Here is a 25,225-nt window from a genome sequence, read left to right on the forward strand (position 1 = left end):
ACTGACCTTGACCTATTAGCCACATTTAGAACACCACCACCGACACACACACACACCTACTCATGAGCTCCCATTCAGCCGCAGGTCGTCTTGCCCGCTGCCTGCCTTTAACTAACCTTCTTTGTTAACCCCCTGCGCCCGCATTAACCCATTTAGCCTGAGTCTGAGCCCAGCCAGGAGCTACCTCTGCCACCGCCCCCGTCGCCCACACAGCTCCTGCAGTATGCGGAGGTGGACCACCTGGTGTCCCCCGAGCAGCAACACACTCGCACCCACAGCAGCCTGTCCTCCATCTCAACTGGCTCCTCCTCCTCCGGAGTGGGCGGCAGCGGCAGCGGCAGTGGATGTGGCAGCGGCAGTGCCAGTGGCGTTGGCCCGCAGAGCCAGCAGAGCTACTCCTCCACCTTGTCGCTGGACAGGTTCGGGTCTCCGCTGCACTCGCGTCAGACGTCCTCGTCCTCCACATCGCTGGAGGCGGGAGGGCTGGCACCCTCTCCTCCGCCGCCGCCACCACCACCTACTGCTGCTGCAACTGCAACTGCCGCGGCCAATTACAGGCTGCAGGGGCAGCAGAATGAGAACGACATGAATACCCAGAACCAGAACAAGGGTCACAACGCGTACAACCAGATGCTGAAGGAGTACTCCAACAAGCTGCAGCAACAACCATCCCTCCACCCGAACACCACACCGCACACCACACCGACACAGAGACACAACAACAACACGGCCAAGCCATTTGCCGCAGCACACCAACAGCAACAACAGCCGCTTGTGGCAGCGCTAACGGCGACACTTGCTAATCAATTGAAATTTAACCCACATCAGGTTGCAAGCCCCCAAGCAGCAGCAGCAGCAACAGTAGCACCGCCAGCACCAGCAGCAACTGCAACACCTCTCATTGCGCCAGCAACAGTTGATAGCTCGCCAGCAACAATAGCAGTAGCAGCAACAGCAACACCGACACCAACAGCTACAGACAATATGTCGGCCAACGTGGCGGATGAGCCGTCTTCGATTTATGGCCAAATTAACGCCAACGCGGTGGCACCTGGCCTCGCCCCCATCAGTGGAGGCGGGGACCAGCCCTTTGAGTATGTGACGCTCACCGGCAACGTCATCCGCAGCGTGCAGGCCCCCGGAAAGGGGGCGGGCATCAACTACAAGGTAAAACAACCCCGCACCCCAACAAAGGTCGAGGTCAGTGAGCAAATAGACACCTGGTAGCTGAGTTACTAAGTAGCCAGGAGGATTTGTTTTGTAGTCTAGTCTTAGACTAGAGTATTAGGGAAGAGATAGATACTCACAGGATCGTTAATCAATTCATAGTTTAAGGCTTCTTTCAAAAGGCAGTTTGTTATGAGAAAGTCAGGGGCTCACTTGACCTTATTAGGGAGGTTCTTACTCAGATGAGTTCACTCAAAACGTAAGTACCCCGCTCTGCGCTCCGCTCAGCTCGCACCGCGCCCGCTCAGATCATCCAAGATCTGTCCCCAAAACTAACTCTGAAAGCGATGTTAAGTGTTCTAAAGTGTTAGTCTTGAATCCAATTTTGGAATGAGTAACCCCTTCTAACCTCGCACTTTCCTCTCCTCCAATCCAAAGGTCAACCAGGGCTTCGCTCGTCCCTATGGAGCCGCCGCCCCCAAGTCGCCGGTCTCGTACCCGCCGCAACAGCAGCAGCAGTCGCCCCGTCCCGCCCCCGGCGGCAACAACCCGTACGCCACTTTGCCCCGCAGCAATGTCGGCCAACAAGGTAAGGCTGCCGACAACGACGACTGTCTGTCGGAAGGTGAATGGGTCTAGACACTTAAGAAAATTCGAATCTTGTACGATATGTAGTTCCTCCAGTTAGTTCCTTGTTTGTTTAGCCAGCAGAGTGATTGATAGTCAGATGGATATGGCCGAGTCGAGCTGATGCTAGTCGACCGGTCGATTGTTGTATAGTATTAACCGGATTGTAATGACGATGAGCTTATATATGAAAAATAAATTGCACATGACTTAACCGTAACGCCGAAACAACTAACAATAGTCCTCAGAAATGTGAAATATCGTGATCTTTCGAGATGCTTATGGCGAAATTTACTAAACAATTCTCTATCTTGCTCCCCTGAAACTGAATGCAAAACTATTTGGCAAATGTGGCTGCAGAAAACACTTAGCATAGTTTAAGCCTCCACTGTCTATAGACCGTCTGTATGTATATATCTTTGTGTGCTGTGTACATATGTAGGCCGTAATGTGAATGTGAGGTACCAGCCACAGCAACAGCAACACCAGCAGCAGCAGCAACAGCAGCAGTACAACGCTCAGCAGAAGCTAAAGCAGCAGTATAGGAACTCTTACCCCTTGGGATCTAATTATAACACCCCGAGTCAGTCCCCCTACATCACAGGCAGCATCAACAACAACAACAACAACAACAACTATAGCACCTACAACAATAACAATGTCTATCGAGGTAAACAGCTGCCACAATGCAAGAGCTGCCTCGCCGAACGCCTCGCGGTTTTCAATTTCAAGTCACTAGACTCGCTGCCGTAGACCTAATTCACTTGTTGAGTTGCGAGCTGCTGCTTTAAAGAGTTTCTGCCAATCGCCAAAAAAAAAAAACACATCCGCCCTCATTCGATAATACGCCAAATCCATTCAGGCTCAAAGCACACACACAGTCAGGACCACGGATGAATTGCATTAGCAGGACATCACTCTCCCCGAATCCGATCCGATCCAGACACAACCCCGACCTAGGACCGCCTCTGTTTAATAATGGAAACATTTTTGTTGACAAACTCAATCAATAGGTGGAAACATTTTAAAATGTGTTTATCATTATTACGGGCCCAGACGGGAAATTAAAACTGACAATGGCCCTGTGTAACCGAAGTGAGGAAACAGGGAACCCAGGCAGGTGGTGTGGGGACGGTGCCATCAGCGGTTTCAATGCCAATGCGATTGCCATCTTCCACTTCCGGTTGTTCGGAACATGTTGAAAGGCGAATGAAAATGGGGAAATGCGATAGGGTATGGTGGTTGGGTGGCTTGGGTGGGAAAACCAAGCCCAACCAAACCAAAACAAACCGATACGATGCGATGCATTTCGAAAAACCAAACCAAATGAAAGCAAACCGAACCGATACACGCACTGCGAATGCAGCGAAATGAGACCCATTCATGGACACAGAAATAAATGATATAAAATGTATATTCCCCTGCCATCCCAGCCCATGGCCTCCTGCTTTTGCAGTTGTGGTCGCTTCCTTTACGTATTGGCAGGACATTTTCTCTGCTTAAATACAACACCACAATTCGGTATTCGGAAAAATGAAGAAGCCCCCGAACAGTGCGTTGCAAAAGCATGATTTGCGTAGCCTATTTTGAAAGCTCTGCCGTAGGTGAACATTCACTTTTCGTCGGCACTGTGCCTGCAGCTTTGCCGAGAACCCTTTGGGGACGCTCCACGCAATTTATGGTGTTTTTTCTTCGCAATCTGCACATATATCTCCGCTCCTCCGTGTTTGTCTGTTTGTTTGTTTGTTTATCAATTACCGAGCTGCGGAGCCGGGCTGTCATAACGGAAATGAATTAACAACAAATATGGCGGCGGTAGCCAGCAATGGCGCTCACAATTTATGGAGCCTGCCATCTTGTGGGCTCCGGGCAATTAAAAGTACAATTAGCGAGGAGCCCCTCATCTTCGTTCCGTCCAGGAATCAATCTCCTAATCAAAGCGAAAATCACGCCTAACCGCAGCAATCATTTCGGGTTTCGGTTTCGGCTCCGCGCATGCCACCCCCGGCGGCATATGAGCAAGTCCCAGCTCCTCCAGCCGGAGTACCCCCAATGGGCAGGAACAAGGGAAAATTGGGCCAGCAAACAAATGTTTGCCTTGCACAAATTCCAAAAGTGCCGACACGCACTGCCACACACGGAGTGGAGTGGAGTCGGGAGCCGAGCCGGGAAATGTAAACGAAAGCAGATAAATTACCAGCCATTATTATCCAAACAAGCGTCCTGGTGATGGCTCCTTGCTTTTTTTTTTGTTCTGAGGGGAGGGGCTGGGAATATTGAAGCGTGCCAGGAGGCCATACATCACATCCTACGCTGGCATTCGTCAGAGTTCGGGGCAGGAACAAGATTTATCGGAAGCACTTTGCGAATCGGGCGGAACTATGTATGTCCCAGGCTCACTAAGCACTATCCTAATAATTGTTTTGGTCTCTGATTCTTTTAGGTTACGGTTATCCCTACACGTATTAAGTATCCCCAGTAACACACACACACAAGCCAAACAGCAAACAAGGCGTGCAAAGTTGGCGAAATACCGGAAAGAAAAGCTCTACAAATACCTTATACTATCACACTTTGAATGTCAATGAATACTTTTGGTTTTAAGCAATAAATTGCCACGAAATACCTTCTCTATACCTTCGTATTATAGAGTCTATAAGAATTAAAGAATATACATATGTACTTGTACCTGCTTCATGCCTAACCGCATTCAGCTTAAAGCGCTCTCGATGGTCGTTCTGTCGTTCGAACATAATCTTTATATAAACCACTAATCGAACTGTGTTCGCGGCTATTCTAAGAATTCCTTTTCTTTCTGTCGTTTGCGCAACTTTGCATGCCTTTTGTCTAAGAGGGAGACCCAGGCCGGGGGGCACAATACAATAAAAAGCATAAAGAACAACTTTTTGCTGAATGCCCTGGCGGCCTCTTATTTTGGCCCGAAAATGCCCAAAACCCGAAAACCCCAAAAACGAAAACGAAAAACTTTCTGCCAACATTTTTGATATGACAAAATATTTGCGGCAATAATTTCGTTTCGTTTCCAACGCTTGTTTGTTTTCTGTCCTTTGTCCCGGAACAGGGCCTGGTCCTGGCCCTGATCCTAGCTCTGGCTTTGTCCCAGGCCCTGGTGCTGGCCCTGGCCCTAGTGCTGGTACTGGTCTTGGTCGTGTGTTTCTGCCATTTTCAATTTCTGCAAAATTACAGCCAATACCGAATTATGCATAATAAAATCCAATGACTACCTGTCGACGCCATTTTTGCGCTCAGTGGGGTAGTCGTGGTGGGCGGGAGTTTGGGTGGCAGGAGGCAGGGCCTGTCAGACGTGGAACCATAAAAAATGGAAGTAAATATGCGTGGCTAGCAGGGAGGGAGGCGGAAACATTGCTCCACCGTGTGTGTGGGTGGGTGGGTGTCTCTGTTTATTGTTGCTCGCCATGGCTCTGAAAATGGTTCTGAAAATAAGAAATAAAAAATTTATTCGAGGGACATAAAACCTTCCCCGCCCCTGCCTGCCCTCTCCTCCCCTTGACGACTATTGTTATATCGCATTTAATATTTTCCCTCTTTATACGGCCGTAGCGATACTCCGCCGTTTTGTTTGTCTGTCAACAAATTGTTGATGGGCGGGAATGAAAGTTTCCGCGCCTCGATTAAGTTGCTTGACTAACCATCCTGTGTGTGTGCTGTACTGTGCCGTGTGTGGCTCGGATCTCACCCCTCGAAACACCACTCCAACTCCATTCACTCACACTTGACCCAGACTGACCGGACTCAGGAGCTATATTTAGTCGTAGTTGCTATCGTTTTTTGCCGCCTCCACAGAGAAACTTAAAAGGGCCGCGGAACTCCTTTTCCAAAAGTCGGGTGTTTGTCAAAACCGAGGAGTTTTGCGGCTCTGTTTGCAAGTTTCAATGTGACCGCCTGTAGTTTTCATCCCAAAACAGTTGTGCCCCCGTGCATCCGCTGCCGCTTTCGCCGTTGCACCACCACTGATCCTCTCCGCCGCTTTCTCAGTGCCAAGGACTAACAAGCGCTTGTCTTTTGTTTCTTTCTGCTCTTCTCTTTGCCCCCGACCCGCTGCAATATACTAATATACCCACAACACACATTTACCCCTGAAACACTCTGCCCCCACTGCTGTTGCCCCGCCGCCGAATGAACCAAAAGAGGGGGAATCTGAGGAGCTGCAGCCCGAGTTCGAGGAGGAAGACTGCTATGAGGTAGATATCGAGGCGGAAATGGCCCGCAGTCGGCAGTCACAGCGCGGCTCCAGCTTCACTTGGCCTCCGCCTCAGGACGATAGCCACCTGGCTCCCACCGCCGCCCCTCTATATATTCCCCCACCGGAAACGCAGCATGTGGTTGTCGCGAATCCCGTACAGCAAGTACCGCCCTTGCCACCTGGAGGCGCCACTACGCGCCTCGATCCGCAACCTCCGACATGCGACGGCGGCAACGGAGCTCCTCCCCAGTGGCAGAGCTACTCGGCGCCCCAACTAACCACCTCCAATCCCCGCCAGATGCAGGCGGAACAGCAGGAATCCAGCTCGGAGAGCTACACCTCGACTTCGACCACTACTACCACGACATCAGAAGAGTACCAGCGGATGTATGCGGCCCAAATCCAAGCCTACCAAATGCAGGATATGCAGTCGGGCTCGGAGTTCGACTACCAAGTGGACTACGGCAGCACCCAGGACTCCATCCAAGAGTACGCCTCGGGGAGGAGAAGTGCTCAGGAGTGTGTGGACACGCTGGCAGCTCCATTGAGCACCTACAAGCTCATCGACATGGTAAGGGAGGTGACACCCAGTCCTGTAACTACTCCCGTAACCACCCCCGCTCCCATTTCTGCTCGCCGCGTCGTTTTCAACGATGAGCCAGAGATTAAAGAGCTTCCTCAGATTCCCATTGAGCTGGAGACCATACCCGAGGCTGCCGAGGATCGTGAGGGCCTTGTGATTGAGCAGAGGTGCCAGATTCTCGAGAGCGAGCGAAAGTTCCAGCCCACCCCGGAGATCAAGATTGAAATTGCACCTGTGCGCCAGATACCGCCCTCGAAGATTCCCAATCCCATGCCCAAGGAGTGGATTAATCCCATGATCAGGGTGTTGACGACAGCTCCGGAAGTTCCCTTCCACTTGGTAGAATGCCCTTTTCCCAGGCCTTGTGGTGACAGTTTTGAGGCTGAGGCAGCCGCTCAAGCTGAAGCTCAAGCCCAAGACCATGCCGAGCCTCCACTACCTCCTCCTGTTCCTGCTGAAGCTCCAGCTCCCGTGGAGCCCTCACCCGCTCCGCCCCTGAGAGAGTCGCCTCCCCGTGGCTCCCGCCTAACCAAGGCCATGATCACTGCTCCCGAGTTCGAGCTGAAGTTCGCCCCTTCCTCCGATCAGGGCATTCCACTGCCTGAGGAAACGGTTCCCTACATGCCACCGCCGATTGATATGAAACCCTACTTGAGGGAGGACTACCGCCCCAAGTCGCCCTTTGTGAGTGCCCTGACCACTGCGCCCGATCGCCGCTTCGAGGGTCACTTTGACCGCGACGTGCCCATCCACCTGATCGACCTACCCACTCCCAAGGAGCATCTCAGTATGGGCGATGCCCTGGTCACCGCTCCGGACCGAGGCTACACCCCCCTCAACCCCGAAAATGCCACTCACCGATTGGACGAGGAGCAAAAACAACAGGAACTGAAGAAGCGTGAATTTCAGGTGCTGGACCACGAGGAGGAGCTAGGCATACGTCCCGAGCCGCCGCAGTCGGTGGAGTTCTATACGACGGACAGGAGCCAGAGCAGGAAGTCTTCGGCCTTTGCGGCCATGCAAGCATTCCAGCCTTCCCGGGAACCGCTGTCATCCGCATCCGCCTCCGGCAGTGTCACTAACACTCCCAGGGATTCGATTATCTCGGCGTTGAAGGAGGAGCCGGATCTGGAGTACCAGAAGTTCTGCAAGGCCCAGCAGCGTAACCAGAAGCGGCTCGACTATTTCCACAAGAAGGAGGAGGAATTCCAGCAGACCTTTGGCCTGAGCCAGCAGGAGCTGCAGCAGACTCAGTTGTTGCAACTGCAACGGTGTGTCAAGGCTGATGAGTTGCAGCAGCAGATTCAGCAAATCACTCAAAAGTCCCAACAACAGCAGCAACAGCAACAGCAACAACAGCACTCCCAAGTAACCCAAAGATCCCAACAACAACAACATCAACAACTGTCCCAAGTTAACCAGAAAACCCTTGCTGAGACCCAATCCCTGCAGACCAGGAGCTCTCAAAGCTCCTCCTATAGTTCCTCCAAAGCGACTAGTTCCTCTAACTCCTCTTCCACAGTCCCACCTCAGGCTTACTCAGCTGTGATTGTGCCTGCACCTGCATCTGCACCTGCTCCAGCACCCGCTCTAGCACCTGCTCCTGTACCTTCAATAGCTCTCCCTGCTCCATTCTCTGTAAATACCAGTAGCAACGCCTACTCCTCCACCACCAGCAAGTTCGATGCCCATGAGCTTATCGAGGAGACTGTCGAGGAGCTCGAGCACTCGGAGGTCCTCTTTCCGCCGCCATCCCCATTGAGCCACCTCACCAAGCAGGGCAAAGCCGTACAGTCCGGCCTCCATAAGGCGGACAACATACCTAAATACCAACGCAACTGGACCGTGCTGCCCACCCAGAGTCCCATACGCACGCCGGAACCGCATGAGCTGCGCGAGAACGTGCCCTTGGCTTTTGTGGATGCCCCCAAGGTGCCGGTTACTAGCGATACCTCCACTGTACATAGACCCATAGCCAGGGCCCAGGTAGCAGTTCCCCCACCGTCGCTAACGGTGCCGACAACTGTGGTGTCTCTCGAGAAGCCCCAGCTGTCGGTTCCAATTATAATCGAGGGTGATCGCGCGGGTCCAGTAACGATGGCTTTTCAACCGCTAGACGAGTTCGTCCGTCCGGATCAGGCCCAGACGCCAACCCGGCCTTATACTCCTTCGATGACCCAGAAGCCGGCTCCGATAGTGCCCTTTTACCAGACCGAGGAGAAGCTGTGCTTCGACGAGTGTCCTGCTACCCATGCGCGGAACTACGATATGGGAGCCGCCTCCCCGTTTCCGGACAGAGCTCGGTCCCCAGCCCCAGGACCACCGCCGAATCCGCTCTCCGCCATCCGGGCTCCGCGGATGAAGGAGCCGGAGTCGAACTTGCTCACCGTCTCTGGAGGAGCCGCCCGCTTACAGACAGGCTCCATCACCACGGGCCAAAGCTACCAGGGACAACTGCTGGCCCACTCGGAGCAGTCCACCCAGTCGGCCAGGCAGAGCTTCACCCAGCAGCCGGAGCGCGTCACGGAACAGCGAGTTGGGAACCTGAACATCCAGCAGCGAGAGCAGTCCTCCCAGCTGCAACAGCAGTCCCAGAGCCAGTCGCAGAGCCAGACTCGCAGCCAAGTGGGCAACACGCAGATCGAGAGGCGTCGCAAGGTCACCGAAGAGTTTGAGCGGACCCAGAGTGCTAAGACTATAGAGATCCGGACTGGATCCCAGTCTCAGTCCGTTTCCCAGTCGCAGGCGCAGTCCGTGCAGAGTCAGTCAGAGTCCACGGAGAGGAGGTCATCGTACGGCAAAACAGGTTATGTGGCCACCCAGGCCCGTCGCCTTTCCGGCTTAGAGCAGGAGATCACCAGCTTGACCAGCCAGTCTCAAGCTATAAGTGCCCGGGCTTCCACTTTGGGGGAGAGCTGCTTCCCCCAGCTGCGATCACCCACATTTGACTCGAAGTTTCCCCTGAAGCCAGCGCCGGCACAGTCCATAGTGCCTGGCTACGGGGCACCACCTGCCAGCCAGGCAGCCAGCAAACTGGTGGCTCCTCCACCGGGTTTCCTACAACAACAGCAGTTCCAACAGCAGCAGATACAACAACAACAGCAGCAGCGATCCGCCTACTCATCTGTGCAGCAGAGTTCGAAAACATCCACCTCATCGCTCTCATCTTCATCTGCAGCATCTGCGTCGCAAAGCCTAACCCAAGCTTCCTCCGCTATTACTACCACCACTAATAACCAGGCCACCTCGGCCTTCCGGAGAACCAGCAATGGTAGCAGCATCATCAAGCCTAATCTGGCCTCGCGGCCTTCCATCGCTTCCATCACAGCTCCAGCTCCAGCGCCTGCTCCAGCTCGGGCTCCCAACGCGGTTAAAGCTCCGATTGCCCCGAAGTCGGTGATTGCCAACGTGGTGCAATCCGCTGCTGCTCCGCCGCCTGCTGCCTCTGCGCCCGCTGTCTTTCCGCCAGATTTAAGCGATCTGAACCTGAACTCTAATGCCGATGGTTCTGCAGGTCCTGGAGGCAAGAGCGCCGGAGCCTTTGGAGCCACCTCAGCGCCCAAGCGCGGCCGAGGTATTCTCAACAAGGCCGCCGCACCCGGAGTGCGCATCCCACTGTGCAACAGCTGCAACGTCCAGATCAGGTGAATTTAATGGTGGATGTTGCATGTTCCAGTGTTCGATGTTGTGGCCTCTTATGTTTCTAAGAGGCAATTATGTTTACTTGATGTTCAATTTTTTAAACTAATTTATTACTATTTGTTTTAAGTATTCTAATAACCCAAAAATTGTATCCTTTACCAAGGATTGGCTCCCTACTGATGCCATGATAATTCGCATGCCATGTACCCGCTAACCCGCTTGTTTTTTGTTTTTCTCTGTGGCCCTTATTGCAGTGCCTCCAGCAGCTGCTAACACCACTAATCTGCATGCCACCTTGCCACGCCCCGTGCCCCAGGTAGCAACTGACTCTCCCTCCCACGAGCAACTGACCTCGGAGAAGCAAGCTCACGATGCCACCTCAATGTTGGCCGAGTCTGTGGGAAAAATCAACATGGGCGACAAAACCAACGCCTTTATGCAGGAAGCCGGAAAAATCATCTCTAATATGCTGGAAGCTAGATTGGCCAACAATCCAGGAGGGGGACCGGCTAGTGCGCCACTCTCCCATGCCGGTAGCAACCTGAGCCTTCGAAGCAACAGCAGCTCCAACCTGTCCAAGAGTCCGATGATTGTTCGCAAGCGACTAGACCTTGATGATTTCAAGCACCTGGACCCAACCCAGCCGGTGGCTCTGCAACCTGTGGTGGCCGTACACCCCCTCAAGGACCCGGTAGCCACCGAGAGTGGTCACCAGAAGGCCCAGCCACAAGCGCCCCGAGTGGAGATGACTCTGCAAATGGAGCTGCCGGCACAACAGCACCCCATGGGCAAGATTCTGGATCTGTGCGACAGCGGCAAGGCTTTCGATGCTCCTGAGCCAGTGGCCTTCAGGAACACGCTGCGCCGCACAGGTGCCACACATGGCCCTCAGGCCACCCAGGCCGATCGCCGATCCTACATAGAACCCAAGCCTGCAGGCATTCCGCAGAACGGCACCCAGAACGGTAACAATGCACCGTCTAGCGCGCCCTTTAGTGTCTCCGTCAAGGCACTGGGTCCTGGCCGCCACGATGATCCGTCAACAATGTCGGAGGAGAACGAGAGGGCGGTGAGTCAGTTGCTCAAGGAGGGTAAGCGACCAGTGTGCTGTCAGTGCAATAAGGAGATTACTTCGTAAGTGTTAAGCTTTTTCTCGTTGTTTTCTTCTGTGTTCTCTCATATCCCATGGTTTCTACCATACTCATACAATGCTTTTATCGACTCCACAGAGGACCCTTCATCACGGCTCTGGGACGCATCTGGTGCCCGGACCACTTCATCTGCGTGAACGGCAATTGCCGTCGTCCGTTGCAGGATATCGGATTCGTTGAGGAGAAGGGCGACTTGTACTGCGAGTACTGCTTCGAAAAGTTTCTGGCGCCCACCTGCAGCAACTGCGCTGGCAAGATCAAGGTAACTACAGCTAACGCAGGATGTCCTGGATGACTGACTAATGTATTTATTTCAGGGTGATTGTCTGAATGCCATCGGCAAGCACTTCCATCCGGAGTGCTTCACCTGCGGCCAGTGCGGCAAGATCTTCGGCAACAGGCCGTTCTTCCTGGAAGATGGCCAGGCCTACTGCGAGGCCGATTGGAACGAGCTGTTCACCACCAAGTGCTTCGCCTGTGGCTTCCCCGTGGAAGCTGGCGACAGATGGGTGGAGGCCCTGAACCACAACTACCATAGTCAGTGCTTCAACTGCACGGTAAGTGATCGGAGAACAAATATATTGAGGCCTTTAATAACTATGTATATTCCCATTTTCTATAATACAGTTCTGCAAACAGAACCTGGAGGGCCAGAGCTTCTACAACAAGGGCGGTCGTCCCTTCTGCAAGAACCATGCGCGCTAATCCGCCAGCTGGCCCATCGGCTATTTTTGTTCGACTTCAGGGATCACGCACACTAACCAACAAACCCACAACAACTATCTTCATACACTATGGACCACCATGATGGGGACTACTCGCATCCTAAAGCTTATATTATATTTGTCAGAGTGATTAATGCGTTATGATTATTATTTCTACATACTTGTTTTGTGCCTACAACAAATGTTATCCTAATTTTAAATGAATGAACTAAGCAGTCAGCCCCGTATGGAAAGAAACTCTACTGAAAACGACACGAAATCGAATTAGCTAGCCAATTGTATGCCCCGCTCTCATCAGAAACACTCAATGAACTATTATTTATTCAATCATCGCACCATAACCGATAACCGATAACCATATCCAAATCCCCTGTGGCCAGCGTTACTTCACTTCTGTTCCGATCAACCCGGACTAAAGGCCAACAAATCGCGCAAACGGATTTCCTAGCCAGCGAATCAGAGAGTCAAACACACAGAAGTCACAGCGGTAGCTATTTAATTTCTAAATTTATGTTGTAAATTATCCATTATCTGAGTGTAAATTTGTAAATGATCAGCAAGTGAATAAATTTCGAAATCTTTTTCGCGTTTAATCGACGAATTTCTTCTTTTGATTTGCTACTACATCGAATCTGAGCTCCTAATTTACTGTGTGGCATGGGTGCATTACGTATCCGCCTTGTGTGTAATGTCATAATCGTTGAGGGCTTCCGGTTAGCTGAACGCACGAATTTCTTTCACTGCCTGAAAGCATGCAACAGTTTCCGGTTGGAGGAAGCTACAGTGATGGCCAAACCAATAGCATGCCATACTTACCCTTCTCAGGGCCGACGTCTTTTCGAGTTATTTCGGGCCGTGCTGTTCATAGGCACACGCACTGCCGTGGCAATTTCATGCTTAACCAATTTTTGTGTTGGTTTCATTTGAGCCAGGCATTTTATTTTTTTCGGCCCTGCACATCTGGAGGTGTGAGTGGGTGGCTCCACATTTTTGCCCATTCGGTGTTAATCGCTCCCCCCCCCTTGCTCGGAAAACCACCCCACGAAACAAACAAAACTTCACAGGCCTGGTGATGGCAACAAAATTTCCGCTAGATTAAGCCAGAGGATCAGGATGTGAGGAAGGGACCAAGGATGCAGGACGCAGAAAGCGGGAAGCACAACCCTGGAGCCATGGAAGTGCCAGGAAGAAAAACAATTTGTGGTTTTGTGGTATTTTTCAACGATTTGTTGGGTTTTTTCCTTTTATTTCTGATGTTTAGTTTACGTCGCCTTGCACATATTAGAGGAAAGGACTTTAAGTTAGTTCGTGTTTGTGTTTGTGTGTGTGTGCAGGACACGCATATAGTCGTAACTTATCATAGGGGTAGGTCTAACTATTTTTTTTTTTTTTGTTTTCTTTGTGCGAAACGCATTCAGAAATCGAAATCGACATCGAAGTTCAGTATTCAGTGTTGGATATTCGTGGTTTCCGAAATTGCGCGCCAAATTTGTCACCGTAGCGTTCCGTTGCGAGATTGTTATGTTTCGTATATCCTAGGGATAAACGAACATACATTCCATACATATCATTACATATACTTAGTGCTGCTCTTTGATCTGGCTTGGTTGTATTTATTTAGTTACTTGGCTTAACACATGCTACAAATGCATTCGAAACTTTCGTATTTACAATTCGATAGTGGGCTGAGTTCATATCGGGTTCATAGCTCCTCCTTCGCTTTTTAACATTTTTTTATTTTTTGGGTACTCTAATACTTCAATGGGTATAGTATGTGTATAATTGCATGTATCTAGAATTCGTAATAACTACGCGCTTCGGCCTTAATGCTTACAAAAATAAATTCAACACATTCAAGTACAACAAACATCTTATCTTACGAGTTAAACGCTACAGATTACAAATTACAGATATTGGTTTAGATTACATTGTCGTTTAGGAGCAGCGTGAGTTCCGTGTACAAATAAATACCTTTGGGTTAACGAGTGGTCCGGACTCCGGACACCGGGGGATGTCCCCAGGACCGCTACAGGTGCGCCAATATATCGATCTGATCGAGGGCACTAGCCTGGCCAGCTTGGGTCTGACCTTGCGCCTGGCTGCCGCTCCCCGACGGCGACTGCGAGATGGTCACGATGGTCACCAGGTCCTTCCCTCTCTCCCGTGTAGTAGTCTCCCTCTCGGGGGCTCGGTTGGAGGACTCTATCTCCACGATGGCGGACGTCAGCAGGGTGTTTGCAGCGTAGTCCGGCAACTGCTCCACCACCGACGGCTCCGGCATCTGCAGATCCTCGTTCGCCAACAGTCGTCCGGACGGAGCCGTCTCGATGTTCCGTTCGCTGCAAACGAGACTGGCGGGCGTTGCATTCCTGGAGCGGTAGCTGGGTGGCAGACTATACTCCGATCCGCCCATGCTGCTGCTGATGGTGCCACCGGCCCCACCAGCTCCTCCACCGCCGCCCATGCCGGAGCGCAGGGTGGTCAAAGGCGCCCTGGAAGTAAGTGAATCAAAGGATGAATTATTTACACATGAGCCAAGTCAATCCGTCCGGATCTATTTGCCCTTTGTGGGGCGTAAGGAGATGGCAAATATGTTAACCAAATGCACAAATTTGCATCCCTGGGACTGGGACCCCCTCACTCGGAGGTCTGTCTGCACTGAGAGAAACTACTAGGACTATAAAGTGTTAATCTATGATAGTATTTTACTTCCCCAACTGTCAAATATATGGCCCTGACTCTTTTTAGTGCCCTCAGATGTTTGCAGTCATCAGTATGTATGGGATATATGATGATGCCCTCTGGTGTCCCCTGTCCCATGTCACCCTGTCCAAACCCAGCAGCATATATTTGCATATGGGTGTGTGTTTTCTCTATATTCTCTCATCGTTGTCAATTTAAATAACAAAAGGCCGCTGTGGCAATTGTTGCCACGAGCAGGGGGCGAATGGAAGGGAACTAAACCCAAATCACAGACAATTCACACTTCACTCTGCAGAGCACAAAAGTCAACACTCGAACGCTCATCTGAGCATAATGGCCGCCCCCCACTTACCGGGGGAAGGCGTGGCAGGGATGCCCCATCCCAGCCCATCTCAAAATTCGAGAAACTCGCACAAATTGTATGAAGCAATTTGGAGTATGTAAAATTGCATTTAATTGTTCCGACAAAGATGTTCCCTGAGAAAGGGCGGCAGAGGAAGCAGAGAAATAAGTCATCGGCCAGGAATCGGCCTGGCCTATCTATATACATCTATTTGCATGAATATATCCTGCCAGGCTATGCGATGTCCTGTGCATAACAGGCAATTTTCGCAGCACTTTGGCCATCTCTTTGTATGTTTAATTGACTTGGCCGGAGCAGCCAGCAGCCAGCCCCAGCCAAGGGGACGTGTCCTTGTCCCTGGACACATTTCCATTCATCCTCTCCTCCCAGACAGCCTTCCCCCCAACAGTCTGTATTTGCCAGCTTTTCAGAGGCTGCTTGTTATGCGGCCTGGCAGGCCCTTCAAAATGTGCGCGCGTGTGTGTAAATATTTTGCAAAATTTCACAGAATTCTTTGCCAGTTTTTCACCCGGCTGCCTGAATTTGAATACGCACAGGGCTGAGGCTAGGGCTGGGACTGGGCCTGCTGCCTGAAAGTATGCTGTGATTTCTTGCCACACACTTTGCATAAGTTTTGCTTTTTGACATACTTCCGCTTTCTGGCTCCTACATCCGTTTCCCCTGGCCAACATTTTTGGCTAACCCAAGACGGTCCTCCGAAATCTGCTTTCCCTGTTGACTTTCCATTTGCATTACACACATTATAAACATGCGAGAGGCTGTGTAAAGTGCCGCCTGAGGTAAATTAATTTGTCATAAATACGTTAGTCTCTGAGTTGAAAATAGTATTAGAATAGTTGGCCCTCAAGTGCTGAAGAGGCTCTCTCCCTTAACTTTCAACGATCACCTTTGAATCCAGTGGCCCTAATAACGTCCTAACCTCAGGGTTCCTTTCTTTCCGAAATTATCTTTACAGAGTGACTGCCTTTGTCCCTGCTTCGCAATTTGTAGGCCATAAAAATCAACTTTTCTCATTAGCCCAACATTATGCGTTCCGGGCGATAATTATGCCACCACCCGCTTTCGGGCAGGTTCCGGATTGTCGTTTAAATTGCTGTTTCAAGGACCGGGGAGGACTACAATCAGATTGCTCATATATATTCCGGGGAGGATTGCCGCCTTATCTCTTCAATTAGTTGCCGAATCAATTGCCGAGTGCCTGCTCCCATCATCAGACAATCTTTCGGCTTTCCAAACCGGGAAAAATCGAAAATGCTGCGAAAAGTTTTCAACCCTGCCGCCGCCAAACGAAAAGCGATGTGTCAATGTTGACACCCCTGGAAACCGCACAAAGCCAAACCACCGTAGTGGGAGCCGATGTTGGAGACGGAGTCGGAGTCGGGGAGTCCCAGATTCCAGATCTCACACTCCTGCTCCTGCTCGTGCTTTGGCAGTGTGGAAAACATTTTGCGGTTTGGCAGGCGCCAAACTTTGCAAATAACTCACGGATGGCGGAACGGAGAACTGGCTGGATAAGGAGGCGGAAACGGAAGTGGAAGTACTTACCTCAGCAGGCTGCCCGCATGAGATCGATAAGTGGGCGGCGGGGAGTTGCCGCGCACAACCCCGTTCTGGCGATCGCGGTCCAACAACAGAAGTCTGCGGAAGAGAACGGAAAGGATTCGGGTGAGTGGTTGTAGCCACGACAGGAAAAGGGCGGCCCACAAAAGGGTGGGTTAACGCGGCTGTGGACACTGGCAATAGAATACACTGAGAAATAAGAATGATATGTTTTTTATTTCCAACCAAAAGGTCTCTAAAGAATATTTCTCAGTGTCTCTACAAAACGCTCTGACCACGGCATAATTATGCATATTGCAATTAATTGCGCCAGGACATGCGAGTGGCGGTCGAAAGCAGCAGCAGAAGGACCGCCACCAAAGTCCTTGCGTGCAACCGTAATTTATGCACCATCAGTTCTACCCGTTCGCAGGGGTTACTAGCTACTGGTGGAGTGTACTAGAGCTCTTCAATTATCCGGACAGTACTTACCTCAGCCGGTACTCCTGCATGCTGGCCTGGTAGGAGGGTGGCGGTGGGCGGTGCTGGAACTCCGGATAGAGCAGTCCGTGCGGGGCGCCTCCTCCTCGGCTGCAAGGCCTGCGTCCGCAGCGTCCTAGGTCCACGCTAGTGCCCAGTCCGAGTCCGAGGCAGCTCTGGCCCCCGGGCGCTGTCATTCTCCACGCGGCGCCACTCACAGTCACCAGAACCACGCCGACTCCTGCGAAAAGTTAAAAAAAAAGTGGGAGGAACAGAGTTAATTTCGAAGCTAAAACGGGGGAACGCCCCTTTGCCGATTTAATTAGCCCGCTCCAAGAGGGGCGTGCCGCTAGAGCTCCAAGTGCAGCTCCAAGTACCAACTTCAACTTCAGCTCGGGCCTAGGCCTAATCATGCCGAGCAGAGACTTTCACTTTTGTTTCAGTGGAGCATGTCATCATGGCAAATTTGCGAGCTAGGCATAGTACGATTTTATTAGCGAAAATTGTCATGAGCATTGTGACATCCCCATCTCCACGAAGAGGCAAAGACCCGGCAGAAACCTCGCCCATCAAGATGATGATGGGACTGCCGCTCCACTCCGGGCTTCGAGCATGCTACTCCAGCTCCATTATGTGCCTGGCTGAATGGGATCTGCTGACTGGCTGGGTTGATTGCCATTAAATTATGTAAAGTGCCGCCACATACAAGCTGAAAACTTTTGGGTAATTGCCGCCGAAAATGGCGCAATGTCACGCTCCGCGAGCTCCAACTAAACGCGCCGGCAATTGATTAGACGTCGCATAAAATCACACACACACAACCCAGACCATGGAGCACTACTGACTACCACCACCGGCGGTAAACTTGGCCCGCTGGTTGTGGTTACGTAACTGAATGATTCATGAATGGCCCAGAAAGCGGTATAGACACTGCATCCATTATTTGCGAATTTGCCGGAGCCCGCCTGGAGGTAAAATTCTTCTGACCGGAGCCCTAGGTGGTTGCACCCCTAAGGTGGCCCCTACACCACCTGTTGATCCGGTCAAATAGAGCTCTGGAACTGGGACTGGGAATGGACCAAAGAAATCGCAGCCGGAACTAAATGCTTTGCCAATATTGACTGTTGGCTCGTCTGGCTGCAAAATTTGTTTGTTCTTCGAACTGGGTCAGCAGATGTGCGAGCACAAAGCCCAAAGATACCCGGGAGCGGGCGGACGAACGGACAGACTGGAGGCACCACCTCCCTCCATTGTTGTTTTGTTGAGAAGGAAAATCCCAACAACAGGCGGCGGACACTGAACACCGAATGCCATTTATAATTGTAACAATTGTGAACAAACACAGGTCGCGGAGACCTTTTCACCGGCAGATGGGGATTTCCACTCCCATTCCCGCTGCCTGTGTCCCACCCCATGAGCCGGTGCCTCCTCCCATGCCCGCCCATGACTTGTGTAAACATCAGCGAACATCAAAAGGCGCTCGTCGCCGACTTTAATGCCATTTTTCACTGCTCGAATTTTTGCCAGATTGCGCAATAGTCCCTCCATCTACAATGCTCTACAATTTAATAGCCGAGCCCCAGCCACTTGCCGAGTAATTAACTTTCAACGTGACTTAAAAAATATGCAAAGGCGTTTAGTTTTCCGGTTACGTTACTAACATTTAGTCACTCAATTTTAGTGACACTTTAAATAATTCACCTTAAAATTTATACCTTTAACTAGTGACATTTAAGGCATTTTAATATCCGAACTAAGTTTACTCACCGATCATGAGCAGGGCGGCGGTTAGGTGCGAATTTGGCGGTCCGGCCAGGCTGGTGGCCCCCAGGGCTGCTCCGCCGAGGGCGCAGGCCACGCCTCCCAGTGCCACAACGGCTATGAGGGCGCGCAGCGGCGGACCGGCGAACCACTGGCCGCAGCATCCCTTGCCGGATCTCTCGGAGGGGGACCTGGAATGAGGAGGAAAAACATATTTTCAGTCGAATGGCAAGAACTAAAAGGGCGAAATGGTGCAAGGAGCAGGTGGGACGAGGGTACAACAGATGTTTTTACTCCGCAGCAAATTGGCAAAGACGAGGACGAGGTCCTTTTTCTTTTCAACCAGACACCCAGCCAAGACCCGAGACGAGTTTCCTTTCACAAAAGCGCAGCGAGTGCGCAATTGTTGTAATTTGATGATTTATGAGCCGAACGACCAAAAATTTGCGCACGAAACAAAATGAAAGGACCCAGAGTATCCTTGGTGGTTGGCAGGACGGAAAAGGCAGACAGGCAGACGACGTAAAATATTTTTGCGGAGAAAGGACAATTTATGAGACGCAGACGGCGACACTGGCAAAGGCAAAGGCAAAAGGACGTGTGCGTAAATTCATTAGGACACGGCTAGCCAGCGTGTTGGCAGGACGAAACCCTTTCGCCTCGGGGCGAGACAAACAATTAGAGGAGGAAATATTTATAGGCAGTGGAACGGGTATGGGTATGGGTGTGTCATCGAAGAAGCTGCCTCACAAAACATGATAAATCGTTGCAAAATTACGTGCACAAACATATCTCAATAAACAAGTTGCTTTGTGCGACCGGATATTTATGTTGAATGTTAGATGGATGCCCTGCTCCAGCTGGCAAGGATTTTGGATTTTTCGACTCTTTTTATGGCAGGCCATTAAAAGCGGAAAGGGAGTTGGGGTAAAGGTCTTCGACACCCGTAATGCGACGTAAGGCGGCATGAATGTTTCATCATTGTCGTGTCATGATAAATTTGATCTCCCGCGGAAATGAGCACGCAAATACCAGAGGTGAGAGTCTTAGCCCAAACAATAATTAAATTCTCCTAGAGTTCCTAATGACACGATCTCGGGGCCCCAAGACGTTGAGACGTTCCCAGAGCGGCTTTTTTTCAATCGCAGTCCCCTGCTGCGACAAAGTTCAACTACATCGACTTATCTCCGAGATACAGCGAAGCATCTTCTCGAAGTGCAGACACGGCCCCCTTCGAGGTGGATCGCTTCTAAGCAGAAGATGATTGATAGGAAACAAATTGGAGGCGGACCTAGCCGTGGAATCTCGCGCCCCATTAGCATCGGCATTCCCATGTGAGCGCGGCGGGGCCTGGCTCATTAGAAATCATCGCAAATGCGCCGGAGCACTGCATCGAACAAACATTGGAAATTGCGCACTTGCTTACTACCAGGGGGCTTCTATTTGTCCAAGTACAGATTATTTATTAGGCTGTAGAAGCGTCATAAACTTATGGAAGGCACTGTCAAGTATTGCAACTAGTTCAGGGGCAGCGCTGGGGCTTAGAAGCTCCACAGTCGGGCGGTCTGTCAGTGCGGCAATTATTCAATCAACGACTGCACTTAATTTTCATTTATTAATTGCAATTTGTAATTGCCAACATTGACACAGTTCCAGCCAGCCGTGTTGGCTTCAATGTGTTTACTCTTCGCGCCCGCCAATCGCGCCCGCCAACTTTCATTTTGCAAAGTTTCCATTTAAATGGCGGTGCACTGGTCGACTTCCGGCGACTTCGCCTCCCATCCTTTCCCTTCCGGCAGGCTGTCAGATTGACATTTGCATGCGAGCCAGCAGTTTCCAACTGATTAAGCAATTTTCCGAGCATCAAAGGCGAGGCGGCCAGAGTCGGAATGGGTTTTTTTTATCAGCCCAGTCAACTGAAGCTCCCCGGACATAAATGCTTCGGCTGGCAGCACCCACGCGGCAATTAGAAGAAATACACTCACTAATCAGAGTTTAATGGAAACTTGATTATATTTATCAGGCGATTTCCCCTGCCTGCGTGGGAAATCCAAACGAAAGCAGTGGAAAACTAATTAAATGCGAGACGCAGACAATGAAAGCGAAATTCGTGTTGCATTTCATTTACATGAATATTTGATAATTTATTTAATTCGCTCGGGGAGGAGGTGCTTTTCTTTTGCACTTGCTCTCTCGGCTCGCTTTTCCTTTCTTTTCACCTCGACATTATGTAATTAAAACGTGGAAAACGGAAAATGAGGCAATCACTGTGCCGGGCCGGGGGAAAATGAAAATAATTAGCTGGAAAAGCATATTAACATTGGCACATTGATTCAAAGAGCTGGGCTTTAGAGAGAGAGGGGCCTTTGGATGCCTATTTCTGCGTTTCAGATTTTGGCTAGCTGGCTGGCTGGCTCACTGGCTTGGTTTCTGACTGTTTTGTTTAGTTTTTCGTTGCAGCTGGTTGCCTGGAAGACGGATTAGGCCACGAAACCCATTTCCAGCTTTCAATCAAAGAGCTGGATAGCCCTACTAAGCCCCCTCTTCCGCGGGGCATAATTACAGAGCGCTTTTCAACTTTGCCGCAGTTCTGATTTGTAATAGTAACTTTTTTGTTCGCTCATTGTTTTGTGGTCTTTTGTGGTTTTTGGCAAGAGGTTTCATTTTTGGGACTCGATCTGCGAACACCGAACAGTGAACAACGGGCTGCGTTAATTTGGCCAGAGTTTTGGGGGTAACGTTTGTTCTTTTGGTTAGAGTCGAGTGAATCGAGTTCAAAAGATTGGTGCTTAGAGATGTGTTCTGCTTGGCTGAGAGCCTCCAACGATTAAGATGGTTCAGGGGGAACCCTGAACCGAGATCCGCTTCACTCCCAGCGTGTTCTATTAAACTCCATGACGGTGGCAGAGCTTTGAAAATTTCTTTGAAGAGAAGACGAACGATAAACGCCCCAACATATACTCCCCTTACGTGGGTTAAAGAGACATAAAACGAAAACCAGTAGCAATAGAAACCGAGACTCTCAGAACATGACATTCACCCGGCATTAAAATCGCAGTTGTTTGTTCGCCGCATATATAAAAAATGAAAGCAACCAGATCCAAGCAGAGCCCAGCAGACGGCAATAAAATATCCAAGCGAAAGAGACAAAGTCACGTTGTCTCTCGTGGCACTCGAATGGGTGTCTAGTACACACTATATAGCACTGGCACATACATAGACTGGAGTGCTGGCGGAGTAAAAATTTCACATACAGCCGCAGAAACTTCTGACCTACTAACTGAAAAAGAGGCAGAAGCCAGCTAGAGACAGAGCGGGTCTCTAAACTTGGGCAACGTTTTTCCAGTTAACTGCAAACGCTTTGACGCCTGACTGATGCCGGAGCTCCGAAACCGAGTGGCTCCAAGACCCGGCCTGCTCAAAAGCCACCTTAAAGAGCACGGGCTGGTAAGACAGTATCTTCTGGTGGGCGGAACTCGAGCACACGACTTTGATAGTCGCCCAAGAGCGCAGTGTCTGTCAGTTGAGTTGTCGGAGGAGTTTTTGGCACTGGCACTGCCGCGATTTGGCTGACACGCTCCACTCCCCCGGATGCCAGGGCCCGGTCCCGGCCAAGTGAGCTTTTAATGCGAGTGTAAAAGATTATATGGCAAGCTTGGCGCTGTCCATTGATTGCGCCGTTGGCATCAGCACTGGGCGAAACTATAGTGACCTAGTTGTAGTCTCTACAGATTCTTCGAGATTTTCATGACCACTTGTTTCTCCCAGTGCTCCCAGTGCAGTCAAAGTTTTGGGGCAGCGTTTATTGCCAATTTTTGAATGCATAAAATGCAAGAGTTGCCAGCCATTGACGCCCACGCACGGCTTTTTTATGCGTCCCCTCAGTCTGCTCCCGAGCTGGAAGCCCCTGGTATATAGGGCACCATGCCAAGTGTGCGGAGGATATATAGAAACATCAACCGCCCACATCGTGGAGAAAGGAGAACGGAGGCTCTGGGGGGAAGGTGGACCATTTGCTGGCGGGGAACAAGTGCCAAACATCGTGACGACAACGACAATGCAGAGTCGCAACTGCGTCGAGTCTGAGGCATTTCTAATTTGAGATCCGTTTCTAATTTCTGGCTTTCATGTGGCACAGCCACAGTCGTGGCCGTGGCATCCACAGCAGCAGCATCAACATCAGCATCAGCAGCTATGGAGCAGCTAGCAGCATCAGCATCCGGGTTGGCAATTACTTTTACATGTTGCCGACGCGACATCGTAGCGGCAACAGCAGCAGCAGCAGCAACTTTGCTGCAAGAACCGCAGCCAATGTGGCGCGCTCTCTCGAAATACACACAACCATGTGTGTATTTAGGTGTATGTATCTACGAGATGTTCGTCGCTTAAGTGGCTGCGTCATAAGGCTCTCAGACGTTTGGTTGCTGGTGTTGTTGCAGATGTTCATGTTGCTGTTGCAATGCAATCCTCCAACAGGGAACACCGACTGGGATTGAGTCTGCCATGTATCTGTGTCGCTATACGTATGTACATAAATTAAATTCTTAAATTGCTCGTTAGCTCATCATGAGGTTTTTTCATTCATTCCTGCAGTTGTTGATGTAGCTGCACTGAAAAAAAAACACCAAGAGACCAAATAGATAACATCTGGACTCATAAATTAATGTGTTTGAGAGAGAAATCTTTTCCGAAAAAACCTATAAGATGTACCTTATTTTAGTGCTAGTTTCTCTTAGTGCATCTGCTATAGATATCGTTGGACCATGATGGGCTACAATAACAATAATCACACTGCCAGCAACCACAGCACTGCAACAACAATGACAACAACTTTGTCGGCCACAATGTAGGTCACTCGTAGCCCCCTCCCTGTTCCCAGTCCCAGTCCTGCGCCTTTCCTAGCGATTTCCCTCGAATTCTATGCGCTTTTAATATCGCGGCAGTGGCATCTTCGAGTGATTCAATTTAGCGCCCAATGGACTCCCCTGTCTCTGCAGCGGTCTCCTTTGTCTCCGGCGTGGTCGAAAGTTGGGGACAGAATTATGTGCGCCAGTGGGGAGCTATTATATTTATATTTTTACGACGACTATTACCCGGCCGAGATGCGGGCTCTTCAACTGGCACAATTTCGTCACCCATGAGATGCTATCGGCGGGGAGTTGTCATTAATTAGAATACATTAATGCCTCGAACGGGGGGAGATGACAGGCGCAAGTGTTGCCATAGTTGGGGGCTATGGCTTTGTTCTTGGGGTTGGGGCGGCGCTGGCGCTGGCGCTGAATCACAGAACCCGTTGAGTCAATTTCATGGGGACAAAAGCATCCGCAAGATACTTAAGCTGCAGCTGCGAGGGTATCTGATTGCCATGGGGGCATAAAAGCAACAATGAAGCATTTAAGACCAAGGTATCTGCAAGATACTCGAACAGCCACTTAAGTGAAACTGATTTCGGGAGGATAAACTATTTAAATAATTAAATTGCGACTGTGCAGCTCCCGTGTGTCTTTAAATTTATAATTCATTTGTCGAACTCCATTGAACTCTACCCCTCCTCCTCCTTTTAAGCGAGAATCGATTCTGGGTTGGGGACCGAAGTGTCTACCTCAGACAAACAAAAGAATTTCGCAAGATGTACTCGGGCTCTCGGCCAACAACCTAAGGTCAACAACTCATTACGCTGTTTTGTGTTTAATAAACATTTCTGGGGCGGTGGCCTCCAGCATCCACCCTTGTTAGTCTTGTTTAATTGCTACTTTGCTTGAAGTGGATGTTTTATTTGATTATGACACCTGATGACCTCGGGCCTAGGTCCAACTGCAAGGGGGGTGGTTGGAGTGAGGAAATCGGCAAATTGAATTCCGAGACTTGGATATGCAAGAAATGCGAGGAGAAAGCCAATAAGAGCAAACATCTCGAGTTATGCAAAAACTTGGCCGGCAAACCGTGAGCAATTTATTGTGGAATCTGCTCGAAAGGAATTCAGACAGCCCTTCCACACCCCCCGCCCGCGAAGGTCAACCGAAATGGCCAATAAATGAAATTCCCCGAGCCAAAGCCAAAGCCAATAAAAATGCAACCCATTTGGAATCGTTGACAAATCGAATCGGCAGTGGTCTGGTGCGGTTCAACAGAAAGTTTTGCAGTTCACGGATGGGTTTTCAAAGCTGGGAAGTGGCCGGAGGAAAACTGAAAGACCGTAACTCCTCCGTTTCCCCCCGCTGAGTGTTTTTTCATGGAGCTCTTCCTTTGTTTTTCGGC

At 50.5% G+C, this 25,225-nt stretch overlaps 2 protein-coding genes across 22 annotated transcripts in view; one reads left to right on the forward strand and one right to left on the reverse strand.

Annotated features, from left to right (window-relative positions):
• Window positions 1-12,717, forward strand: part of Zasp52 (Z band alternatively spliced PDZ-motif protein 52) — a 51,619-nt gene extending 38,902 nt beyond the window's left edge. For 4 of the 21 annotated variants that reach the window (XM_070278220.1, XM_070278221.1, XM_070278219.1 and 1 more), the window contains exons 10-15: window positions 157-1,167; window positions 1,606-1,756; window positions 5,965-10,246; window positions 11,474-11,657; window positions 11,713-11,952; window positions 12,023-12,717. In XM_070278220.1, the coding sequence (XP_070134321.1) occupies window positions 157-1,167; window positions 1,606-1,756; window positions 5,965-10,246; window positions 11,474-11,657; window positions 11,713-11,952; window positions 12,023-12,100 (5,946 nt within the window). In that variant the 3' untranslated portion in view covers window positions 12,101-12,717. Of the gene's footprint in view, window positions 1-156; window positions 1,168-1,605; window positions 1,757-2,236; window positions 2,465-4,237; window positions 4,429-5,964; window positions 10,247-10,498; window positions 11,379-11,473; window positions 11,658-11,712; window positions 11,953-12,022 lie in introns of those variants that run through there. The other 17 variants (XM_070278223.1, XM_070278224.1, XM_070278227.1 and 14 more) reach the window with 11 other exon arrangements.
• Window positions 12,718-13,719: 1,002 nt separating this feature from the next.
• LOC108120927 (serine-rich adhesin for platelets) overlaps window positions 13,720-25,225 on the reverse strand; it is a 30,572-nt gene continuing 19,066 nt past the window's right edge. The window contains exons 4-7 of the mRNA XM_017234790.3: window positions 18,974-19,158; window positions 17,219-17,447; window positions 16,733-16,825; window positions 13,720-14,612 (exon numbers count right to left, since the gene is read on the reverse strand). Coding sequence (XP_017090279.2) covers window positions 14,147-14,612; window positions 16,733-16,825; window positions 17,219-17,447; window positions 18,974-19,158 — 973 coding nt within the window. The 3' untranslated portion in view covers window positions 13,720-14,146. The remainder of the gene's footprint in view (window positions 14,613-16,732; window positions 16,826-17,218; window positions 17,448-18,973; window positions 19,159-25,225) is intronic.

This window comes from Drosophila bipectinata, chromosome 2R, assembly GCF_030179905.1.
Source record: "Drosophila bipectinata strain 14024-0381.07 chromosome 2R, DbipHiC1v2, whole genome shotgun sequence".
NCBI classification, from domain to species: Eukaryota; Metazoa; Arthropoda; class Insecta; order Diptera; family Drosophilidae; genus Drosophila; species Drosophila bipectinata.